General features: G+C 39.3%; 1 protein-coding gene across 1 annotated transcript in view; it reads right to left on the bottom strand.

Annotated features, from left to right (window-relative positions):
- Lama2 (laminin subunit alpha 2) overlaps window positions 1–12,594 on the bottom strand; it is a 337,962-nt gene that overhangs the window by 149,036 nt on the left and 176,332 nt on the right. Inside the window, 1 exon segment of the mRNA XM_026786227.1 lies at window positions 12,340–12,533. Within this exon segment, the coding sequence (XP_026642028.1) occupies window positions 12,340–12,533 (194 nt within the window).

Raw genomic sequence — 12,594 nt, 5'->3', positions numbered from 1 at the left:
AGGACCTTTGGAAGAGCAGGCAATGCTCTTAACCACTGAGCCGTCTCTCCAGCCCCTATAGCTAACTTTTATATCTTATATTAACCCATTTCTATTAATATGTATTGCAAAAAGGCTGTGGCCTACCAGTAAGTTTCTGGTTGGTGGTTGGCATCTTTCTCCCTCTGCAGCTACATGGCGTTTCCCTGACTCTACCTATTCTCTCTCTATATCTTTTCCAATCTGGTTATATTCTGCTCTGCTATAGGTCAGAGAGGATTTGTTCATTAATCAATAAAAACAACACATATGCAGAAGACACCCCACACCAATAATTCCAGGTTAGCCTCATTAAGAGACAGACAGCATGAGAGAGAAGGGTTCATCCTCATTGTCACCAACTGGGACCCCACCATGTAATTAAAAGATAAGCAACATTTGACTCATGTTTGCCATTATGGTTTGGGATTTGCATTATGTGGATTCACTTTAGGGACTTTCAAGTCTCAAATCATAAATAAAAAAACAAGTATTTGTAACAATTCTTAATAGTATTAAGTCTTAATCAATTGAAGCCCCAGATCAGCAAAGCACTTCGTGACTTCCCCCAAAATAGCCCTGGGTTTTATTCTCAGAGCATACATACACACACATGTATGCATGCACCACACACACACACACACACACACACACACACACACACACACACACACCTATGTAAAAACATGATGATTCCTTTTCCATTGAGCTAAGTTCCATTACATTCCAGTGAAGTTGAATTTATGAAAGCTATTCTCAGACTATAAGTAGTAGTTTGATGTTTTTTAGGTCTCAGAAGATATTTAATATGTTGTCTCCCTATGCTTTTTCTGGTTGTGTATTCATTGGGAATCCATTGATAGTCTTTTCTCTAATTTGTTTATTTGGCTATAATTTATCTATTTCCAAGAATGATTTGGACTAGATTGTTTATTATTGCACTGCTAGAGATCCTTTCTAGGGTGGTTTCTGAAATTTCCAAGAAAAAAATCCACAGCTTTTTTTTTCTGTTCATTTCATACAAGAACAACCTGGGGACTAGAATACAGACATCGATCTGATATACTGAGATATTCCACAGAAGAAACTGCTGAGCTAGGATGCCAACAGGCACAATGAAGACTGAGCTTCTCCTGTTTGTTCTCCCGCCACCCATCTGCTTTGCTTTCTCTTTAGTTGTTGAAGTGAAATGTACTTAATTGCCTCTTCAAGACCTCATCCATGCCAGTTTATGTCTTTGGATCCAAGGGTTTACTATTAAGCCCTATGTTATTGTCTCTGCATTTGTTTCCTTAAGGAACAAAGTAAAGCAGATTTCTGTAAGTGAAAGGTAAGCCTTATAGCATGCACCAGTTATTACACCCACATCTGTCTGAGTGGCTCAGAAAGACTTGTGAATACAACGGCCATGGGAGATTTTTCAAAGCTTCTATCCAACTCATTGAGTTTTAAAACACACACGTTGATAGGGGTTGTACCATTTACATAATGGTTTGTCATTTTATTCTGGCATGGAATAATTTACTTATGCCACAAACTAGTTTTCTTTGACCTTAAAAATGTATGGAGTGTATGGTAACAGACACTGGAGATGCCCTGTAAATGAAAAACAAATTTAATTCACCCTGATAGGAAGATCTGAAGAGCATAGAGAGACATGCCATATTCACATTCTATATACAATGGCTCTCTGACAAGGTTGCTGTGTAAATTAATACCTATCTCATAATCAGGACTTCCTCTAAGCCTCTCTAAATCATTCTCCTAATTCAATAATATGGATACGCTTATAGAGTGAGAGCTTGCCGAAAATGCGTGAGAGTAGAAGCAAATATTTCAAGACTATGATTAGATTTTACATGACTAAATGTTTCCGAGTCTTTGCCTATAAAAGTGTCAGGATAAATTTGTGTCTAATATTAACAAATGCAGCACTAAATTCAGATTGTTATAGCTGGGCACATGTGAGGGGCAAATCACGCAGCCGATATTACACATCTTTCTGTTAGCAATTAGTTCAAAATATTACATTTCTACAAGAATCCCCCATGCATAGTAATTACTGGCTTACTGTCAAAAAAAAAATTCACATAGTGCATTTAAACCAAAGAAGCTGAAGCTGAAATGAGTACACTGAGCATTTGGGAAAGGCCAAACCCTTTGAGCAGTTTTAGGTAGAAATACATAAACTGACTGCTTCAATCAACTAGGGATAAATGAATGTAAATTCACGTTTTTAACAAAAGATATAATTTGTACTATAATGTGTATATTTTAATTAGGAAAACTGAAAGAAATTGATAAATCTCTGGATCTGGATTTTTTTTTTTTTTTTTTTTTTTTTTTTTTTTTTTGTCTATCTTCCCCTTGATTCCTTGAAAAGGGAACTTTTAAGCAGGGCAGGTAGTTTATACTTGCAACCTCTGTGTTCTCGAGGGAAAGGCAGGAAAATGGGGTGTTCAAAGCCAGCCTGGGCTACATGGAGAATGCTAAGCTAACCTGAGATGATACCGTCAGATGCTTGTCTTGAGAAATACAAAAACAACAAAAGGAAACTTACCAGATTTAGGACTTATTAAAACAGATTCAGCAATAATTCATTATTTATAAATCAGTATCTGATATAAGAATTTGATTTCAGTCTTATTTAAAATGTTTATTTATCTTGTTTTAATTTGGGTTTCTATTGTTGAGTTAAACACCATGACCAAAAGGCAAGTTAGGGAGAAAAGGGTTTGTTTGGTTTACACTTCAGCATTGCTGTTGGTCACTAAAGGAAGTCAGAACAGGAACTCAAATAGAGCAGAATCCTAGAGGCAGAAGCTGATGCAGAGGCCATGGAGGGATGCTGCTTACTGGCTTGCTTACCATAGCTTGCTCAGCTTAATTTCTGAAAGAATTAACAGCCCAGGGAGGACACCACCCATCAAAGCCTGGGCCCTCCCCCATTGATCACCAAATGAGAAAATGCTTTAAAGCTAAGTCTATAGGAGGCATTTCCTCAACTGAGCCTCCACCCTCTGATGACTAACTTGTGTCAAGTTGACACATGCTAGAGAAGCTAAATAAGAAGGTGAATCCAAAGACAAACATATAGGCATCCTCCTGAATATTAACCTTCTTCAGGCGATGAAAGGAGACAGAGACCCACAATGAAGCACCAGACAGAAATCTCAAGGTCCAAATCAGGAGCAGAAGGAGAGGGAGCGCGAGCAAGGAACTCAGGACCGCGTGGGGTACACCCACACACTGAGACAATGGGGATGTTCTATCGGGAACTCACCAAGGCCAGCTGGCCTGGGTCTGAAAAAGCATGGGATAAAACCGGACTTGCTGAACATAGCGGACAATGAGGACTACTGAGAACTCAAGAACAATGGCAATGGGTTTTTTATCCTACTCCACGTACTGGCTTTGGGGGTGCCTAGGCAGTTTGGATGCTCACCTTACTAAACCTGGATTGAGGTGGGCGGTCCTTGGACTTCCCACAGGTCAGGGAACCCTGATTGCTCTTAGAGCTGATGAGGGAGGGGGACTTGATCGGGGGAGGGGGAGGGAAACGGGAGGCGGTGGCGGGGAGGAGGCAGAAATCCTTAATAAATAAATAAATTTTAAAAAAAATCCCAGCTGGTACACACACCTGCTGTTTCTTTCATCAGAGAAAGAAGTGTTTGGTAAGAGTTAGAATAGCAGGGAGGGGAGCAGAGAAAAATGTAGAGCTCAATAAAAAATCAATAAAAAATAGTTAGATTTACATCAGAAGGGCATTAAGAGAAAGCTGTTGTCTTCCAGCCCACCCCTCTAGGAGACAAGCATTGTCTGCGGGCTGAGAGCTAACACAGTTGGTGGGTCAATGACCTAGTTAAGGAACCACTCTTAGGAAAGCATGTTCACCTCCATGCTAAAGAGGAAAAAAATTATCCCTTTAAGGAGATAATGTACTTTGCCTCCCTGAATTCCTGCCACCTTGAACAGTCCTTTTAACCACCATGAGACTCTGCTGGATCAGAGAACCTTTCTGAATCCCAATTAGACTTAGCTCCTTTTCCTTCTCTTCTGCCTTTTTATTTTGGATGCCCATCAGAGCTTTGCTCTGCTTTTTCTGGTACTTTAGGCTTTCTTAGGCTTCCTCTGAAGCCCAACTCCCTGCTGTGAGACTGTCTGTTTACCTTGTGGCTAACATCCATTTTGCCTTAACTCAGACAGCAAGGCTTTTTTCCCCCCTTTCTCTTATGTATCTCTTCTCCATGGGAAGCTGCTGGAATTTATACTTTGCCTACCATAAAGTCGTCATCTTCTTCTTTTCTTCTCCTGCTTCTTCTCTCTCTTCCTTCTCCTTAGAAAAATTTGTCATCACCAGGTTTTTGTTTAAATTTGTTTTTAAATTCTTTTATTAATGAGATTAAGAATTTTAGGAGGAGTCCCTGACTTCTCTGCTATCTTCAGATAACAACAATAATAATCTCCCAAATTTCCGGTAATGTAAATTTAGGAAGAGATTCAGAAATTTGTACATGTAGAAGTTGTGAAATACAACTGTACATACTACTTAAATCAAATTATGTAAGATTGGAAGAGTAATTCTTGGAGAGAGCTCAGACAGTACACTGCTTGCCAAACATGAGGACCTTCGTTTGATGCCCAGATCACACTTGAAAATCTACATATGATGGCACAAACTTGTAACACTATAACTGGGGAGCCAAAGCCAGATGGTACTATCACTGGGACTTAATAGTCAGCCAACTCAGACTAATCAGTGAGTTCTGGGGACCCTATCTCAAAAAGCAAGGTAGACAGAACTTGAGGAGGAATGACACTTGAAATTGTCCCCTCTCCTGCTCACATATTTTCACATCGTTGCATGCATACCAGCACACATAAAAACACACATATTGACATATATGTATGTACATACACATACAGACACACACATGTATGTCCACTCATATGCTTGGTGTACATACATACACACACACACACACACACAGTAAAATTAAAATGAAAAAAAAAAACAAGTCTATTGCAATTCAAGGATGATACAGTTTTTCAAAAACAAACTGGAACTGCAAAGGTATGCAAATACCACAAGGATATGGCTTTCTTTTCGCCTACATAACAGTTACACCATACTGAGCAGGCACTCTGTCTTCACTCTCTCATTTGATGCCCACAGTGGTTTGGTGAGGATCAAAATCGTCATGGCCATTGGTTAGGAATGCAAAAAAAAAAAAAAATGGATACAGAAATTTGTATAACAGAAATTATAAAGAGGGTCTAAGTGTGGTTTTCAGTGACTTAAAGTGTCTAGAACTAGATATAATTATGAAAATGCGATTCCTAAGCCAAGGAAATATCTCATCAGATACTGATATGGTATTCAAAATACCTTACCCTTAAAGATGGCCAGAAAGTAAAAAGAGCAGTCAGCGTCTGCCCTGGCTTGCTTCCTATTGGTTTACTAAACACTATGAGCAAAAGCTACCTGGGGAGGAATGGGCTTATTTTATCCTACAGTTCATAATCGATCATGATAAAAAGCCCAGACAGGAACTCAAGGCAGGAACCTGGAGGCAGAAACTGAAGCAGAACCCGTTGGAGAATGCTGTTTACAGCCTTGCTCCTCATAGCTTACTCAGTTTGTTTTCATACACACCCTAGGACTACCTGTCTAGGAATGATACCCAGTGGTGCATGAGGATTATAAAACAGGAGGAGACAGCTCACATACTCAGTCTCATTCCGATATTTCTGGAGGCAAGACCACCATTTTCAAAATGAGGTAGAAGTACGAGCCAGGGGCTGGCTGCTTTGCTTTTCAGATCTTCAGGTTGAACCCCAATTTCTCTCTCTAAGTATTTATTAATCAAGTTTCAGTGCACAGAGTCTTAATTTGCTTATGGTGCAGGGTAGTCAGTGTGGCATGCAGAGTGCTTAGACTCATCCAGAAACAGCTGCACAAATATTGTTTCACACAAAAGCAGCATGCAATACTGCTGCATCAGCTGTTGATGAGCAAAATACACATGTTCTACTAAGTAACCAGATAAATAGAGGAAGGCACAGAAGCTGCCTAAATAGATTGATCTGCACTTGGATTTGAACATGACAAAATGGCTTAAAGTTCTAGGAAGCTATGGCATGCTTTTTGAGTGAGATAATCCAGACACAGAAAGACAATTATCACATGTACTCATTCATAAGTGGTTTTTAAACATAAAACAAAGAAAATCAGCCTACAAATCACATTCCCAGAGAACTTAGACAACAATGAGGACCCTAAGAGAGACTTACATAGATCTAATCTACATGGAAAGTAGAAAAAGACAAGATCTCCTGAGTAAATTGGAGCATGGGGACCTTGGGGAGAAAGTTTTAAGGGGGAGGGGAAAGGCAGGGAGGGGAGCAGAGAAAAATGTAGAGCTCAATGAAAATCAATTAAAAAATACATAGAAAAAGAAAAAAAAGTAGGACTTCACAGAAAAACCTACTTGAGGTCTAAGTGATGGTAGAAACAGCATGATCTTTAGGGGTTAGGGACAAAGGGGGATCATAGGAAAAGTCACAGATTAATGAATCACGCCAGGAGATCTTTTCAAATCATTTTTGAAGCAGGAAGTATTGTTTATCTTTACAATGATGATAGCATTCCCTTATTGTGTCCCACTCCCATGTATAAGAAAGAGTAAGTGCCATTATTAATCATCTTTGATTATAATGGATCAACAGTATTGTACTGATGACAAGGGTCTGTATATTATGATAATGAGGTGCTTGCTGGCACCTAGCTAGTAAGAGTAAGAATCTTGGACTACAAAGATGACCTGGCAATTAAAGATGATTGCCACTAAACCTGATGATCTAATTTTGATTCCTGCAACTTGCATTGTGTCACGTTGTCCTCTGACATCCACACAAATTCTATAGCTTGTGCAGCATCTCACCAATAAAGAAACAAATAAGGAACAAGATATAAGGAAAAGTACCTTCATTGAGTCTCTGCAGAATTGCAGAGTCTAGAACACTTCGTGATTGCTGCCACAATACTGATAAGAGAGGCATCATTTTATATGTCATATTTTAAATAAGCTGTGATATAAATAAGCAAATATACATCACAGATACCTCTTATGCAGTGACTATAACAGTAGGCACGAATTTGATATTTATATGACATGGGATAGTATCTTGGGTACATTCTATGGAATAACATTTTGCCAAAGTTACTATTTTTGATTGCAGTTCTCCGGGAGTGTTCTATATTTTACTCTGTCACTCATGGTCTATTTTAAACATTGTATAAGTTATTCTGCTAACTATGAATTTTAAGAAAATAGAACATGAACAAATCAAGTTTTAGGTTTCACCTACAAAACTTTTTGCATTGAATACATAATGGATTTCTCATTCATTTTCAAATTTCAGGGAAGGTGGATATTCTCCTTTTGGGGGATGACATGTCAATTATAAATGCGGGTTTAGAGAGGAAGATGTATTGTGTAATTCAGCTTACTAAACAGAAATCCTGTTATGAATGTTACAATCAAATATTCAGAACTCGCAAATATACCCAAGGAATAAAATTGTTCAGCTATCTTAAGTAACTCCTTTTTTCTTTGCTTTAAACTGATAAATTTGGGCTGGGATGTAGCTCAGTAGTGGAATGTCAGAATAACATTCAAAGAAACATCTGGATTTGATGCTTAGAGACAAAAAAAAGAAAAGAAAAGGCATGAAATTAGTCCAAGTACCAGTCTAATGTATCTTTTCCAGTTCAAAGAAACAAGACTCTGTGGACAACTTCTGATGAATATGTATGGATCTTAATTAAATATATGAGATCTTAAATCTTAGAGACAGCCCCTAAGAAAGAGAGAGCAAAGAAGAATGACCCATGGAAGGCTCAGCAGGTAAAGGCACTTGCTCACAAACTTATCAGTATGACTTTGATCATCTAGATTCACAAGGTGGAGAGAGAAAGCAATTCCTGAAAGTTGTTCTCTGACCTCTGTACACATGCTGTGGTCATTATGCACCACACACGTACACACAAGTACACACAGGTACACACAGGCACATACACACACAATAAATAAATAAATGGAAATTCTCAAATTCAGTGAAATATTTTTGAAAAACAAATAACCTAAAGCCCATCTAACACGCGAGTTAAAATGGTTTTTCTGGTTGTTGTTCAGCCTCATGCTAGTGAGTTTCATGTTCCTCTCCTACACCTTACTTGTCTTCTACACTATGCTCTGTGTGTCTTGTCTGAATTCTTTTGATGTTAATCGCCAGACAGCTGAGGTAAGGCCAAAAGCAGTTTTCAGTAATATGTACAGATATTCTGCAAGAACAAACAGGAGTGTATGGAGAGCTGAACATGGCAAGCTCCAAGGCAAGGTGAGCTTCTACAAATTGCTACTATGATGAACCTCTTGGTGGTGAGAGGAATGCTTTGGGGGATGCCTGATGTCTAAACTAGGAAGCTGAAGGTACTTGGGATTCAGTAGGACCTTCTATGGATTTTGTTTGGTAGAGTTAATCATTGTGATGGGGCTAATATCAGCTTACTGAGAGACTCTGGGGTCTCCATTTTTCCTAATGAAAAGATTATCATGTAAATTTAGCATTATTATAATGTAAATATAATATATAAAATGAGTGTATTTTGTAGGAAATTCTCTAATCCCCTAGCACTTAACTTCTGTTTGAGTCAGGGTGCCATGAAACCCAGGTAGTATTCAAACTTGTAAAGTAGCCAAGGATGACCTTAAAATGAGTGTATTTTATAGGAAATTCTCTAATCCCCTAGCACTTAACTTCTGTTTGAGTCAGGGTGCCATGAAACCCAGGTTGTATTCAAACTTGCAAAGTAGCCAAGGATGACCTTGAACTGCTGATGTTCTTGTCTGTTGTTCCCAAGTGCTGGGTTACAAGTATTCACCAGCACACCAGGAATAGGAAAGTCCTTTTTATATACAGGAAGGTCTTATCTTGGCTTTCTGACCAACGATGCCCACAAACAACTAACAGACATTTATAGAATTTTAGGCAGTGACAGGCAAATTATGATTTCTTCATTCGTTCTGCTTTGCCCAAATTCTAAAGCATAAATTTATATCTTTTATTAAGCAAATAGTGGGTCTACAGATTCTTTCTACAAATGCACAACTCCCCTAAAATAACACACTGAAGGAGCCTAGCCATAACCTTGTATGCAAATGTTCTATGTAATACAGTAGCATGAGCAATGACTACATGATGAAAAATTTTAGAAATGAATAAAAAATAAAACTAAAAAACATTTAAATATGTGATATGAGTCAATTTTGATTGTATTTCTTAGATAATTAATAAAAGAGAAGAAAATAAATTCTCATATAATCCTTACAAATAAACTGTTGGTGTGTTACCTAGTTTCTACCAAGCAGAGCGATTATCTTTTCTGCAGTCAACACCACATGCATTGACACCAGCACATTCATTTTCCTGTCTCCTTCTCATGGTCTGCCTCCCTCACTGAGGTTCTTCTCTTAACTCTCACCCCACCCACCCCACTTAATAAAAAGTCCACTGTGATCCCATGTGATGAAGTAGGCAGGCCCTACAGATAAGACACACCAAGTCAATCTATTCTTTGGTCCCTTGATCTAATTTAGCTTGGGGATAGAGAAGTCTCTTACAAAGAGAATTGAGAATGAGCCAGAGTTTTGTCCTCACTGAGTCTTGTTTTCGTGAGTCATTTTCAAAGTAGGGGTACGAAGAAGGAGCTGGGAGCTGGGGGAAGGGAGCAGCATAAGAAAAGCGCAGTGTGTTTGTTCTAAACTGTAGAAACTATAAAAGATGAGAAAGGAAGGGAAGTCTACAGCTGTTCTGTGTGACAGCTCTTAGGGTAAACCTAAAGAAGGGAGGCAGGCAGGCCCAGAAGCAAGAGGGTCCACTAAGCCTGGAGGAAGGCTATAGAAAAAAAAATGTCAACTTACACAACACAACTGCTAATAATGTAGAAGAGGGGTCTAGATAGCCAAACAGTCCCGCCATTTAACATTTTTATGGGATAAAGATCACTATAATATTCCAGAAGGAAATGAAAGTCTCCAGGACACAGCAATGGATGTAAACACCACGTTCAATAGGTGCAAAAGAATTGCTTGTAAAAATAATGTTACTAGACACCGAGAGTCATGTGCCCCTGTCAGTGAAGGGTCAGGACTTAATAAATATCAGATGGAACATGTGAAAAATAGAGATACACAACAGTGATGAGTTAAGTTTTCTTATGATACATGTTTTTAATATGTAACTTAAGAACTGATCACCAGAAAAAGAGCATGAAGCTAACTTGACTGGAAAAATCACAATTCTTTTTAAAATAAACGTTTAGAAAGTAATCCTTTGCTTTCATCTTTTGCTGACTTTAATGTGCTACTATTTAATTTCTACATACCACATCAAACAGTTTCTAAATTGATGTCCGAATAATTAATAAAATAATTTACTGTCAAATTGTTAAAATGTGCCTATATATGATTTAGCGAGTTATACTCATGTAAATAAAGTTATTCAAAAGCAGTGCTGTAGAATATTTGGCATGCAATGAAAGCATTTATTTGTTTGTTTGCTTTTATGTATGTGTGCCTGTATGCTACAGTGCAGGTGGGCAGGTCACAGGACAACTTGTGGAAGTCACTTTCCCTCTGGGTGGGGTTCAGGAATTGAGTGAAATTGTGAGAATTGGTGGCAAGGGCCTTTGCCTGCAAAGCTCTCTTGCTGGTCTGGGGTCTACCCAAAAATTATCTTTAAGATAAACACACTTAGAGTGGATACGAACACACACACATGCATGCGTGTGTCTCTCTCTCTGTATATATGTGTGTGTATATAATAACAGCACTATCAAACTAACGTTTTGGTGTACTATGTTTACAGTCTTTCCTCACACCAACACTTACACTTGTTTTTGCTTATTTTTCCCCATCGTGCTGCAAAGGTCGAATCTTCATGCAGGCAATATAAGGGCTCAGACACTGAGTCGTAGCCACACATAGCCCTTCTTAATTTACTTCAAGCGCTATGTGTTTTCATCAAAGAGAGCTGAACTACAAAGAAGACCCTATTTTAGATTTTAAAAATTCTTTGTATATCCGCGTAGGCATGTATGTTTCTGTGTGAGCATGCGTGCATGAGTGCAGGTGCCTGTGGAAGCCAGAAGAGCGCTTTGAATCCCCTTGAGCTGGAGTTACCGACGTTTTGAACCTCCTGGCATGGGGCTTGGCATAGAAATTGGATCTTCTGCAAGAGCAGCAAGTACTCCTAACCTCTGAGCAATCTCTTCAGTCCCCTGGCCAGTTGGTTTTTTGTTTTTGTTTTGCTTGTTTTGTAATGCATCTTCCCAAACACTCCAGTCTTACGGTGTTGACCTGATTTTAAACCCAGCCTTAGCGTTTGAGGCAGCTTTTTAGGAAACCGGAGCACACACAAGCGAAAGTTCTCGCAATGCAACTCAGAGTCAGGCACACATAAGACATGAAAACAGGAAAGACAGTCACGCATAAACACACTGAAATGTGTTAAGGACTGCAGTAAAATAGGATAAAACAAACATAAGAAAAAGCATAGCATGGATCAACACTCTCCTTTTAGGTTTATAAATAACGTATTCTAGATTTGAATTGGTGTAAGTAAGCTCCAGTACCCAATGTAATTTCAACACTGAATCCAGAATCAGGAGAGATGAGAGACAGAGAGAGAGAGAGAGGCAGATGAAGGGGGGGGGAGGGAGGGAGAAAATAAGCCATCTTCCCACTGTTTACTCTGTATGGAAGAAAAACGAAAGACTTGAGTGCATTGTGCACCCAGGGTTTAGAGTTTGAGATCAAGATTCAAAGCATTATGTAAAAGCTGGCGAAAGAAGTCGGTTGTAATTCAAGGCTTAATGTGCCTACCCAGCCAATTACAAATTCAGGAGGATTCTAAAAGATTTAATAGTCTTGGATCTTTAATCTGTCACAAAAGGCAATGCCAACTTTAGGCAAAATGGCAAATCCTGAGAGGGGCAAAAATAAGACTTGCCTGGAGGAGCTTTGTTGTAGGTCTTCAATGAACTGACTAAAGCATGCTGAGGATTTTCTCAGCTGCTCTTGGCTCAGCGGGACAGAGACAAAAACAGCATGGTAACAGTGGAAGGTGGGTAGATAGCTTCGGAGGAGGTGCGGAGTAGCAATAGCTACTGCAAACAAGGAAATAGCGGCCTTACTGGAACAGAGACAGACGTGGAAGCCAGACCCACAGAACCAGCAGCTAAGTTAGTATACGTACAGACACACTCCGCGCCCTCGCGTGCATGCCAATGTTCGCAGCCATCACACTTCCTTCCCGTGGCTCCCGGGCGGCACGTGCAGAGGCCTGTGACTGCATCACAAGGAACAGGCAGGGAGCCATAAGGGTCACACTCACATTCTTGGCAGGAGCCTCCAGGGCTGCTTGGACTGCCAGTGTAGCCTGGGGCACACCTAGTTTAGAAAAGGACAAAACAATGGAGATTAATGAAAGCCACATCGCTAAATGTGCTGG

This window comes from Microtus ochrogaster, linkage group LG4 (genome assembly GCF_000317375.1).
Source record: "Microtus ochrogaster isolate Prairie Vole_2 linkage group LG4, MicOch1.0, whole genome shotgun sequence".
NCBI classification, from domain to species: domain Eukaryota; kingdom Metazoa; phylum Chordata; class Mammalia; order Rodentia; family Cricetidae; genus Microtus; species Microtus ochrogaster.
Note: the sequence above shows the minus strand (reverse complement) of the source record. Positions and strands in the feature narration are given on the sequence as shown.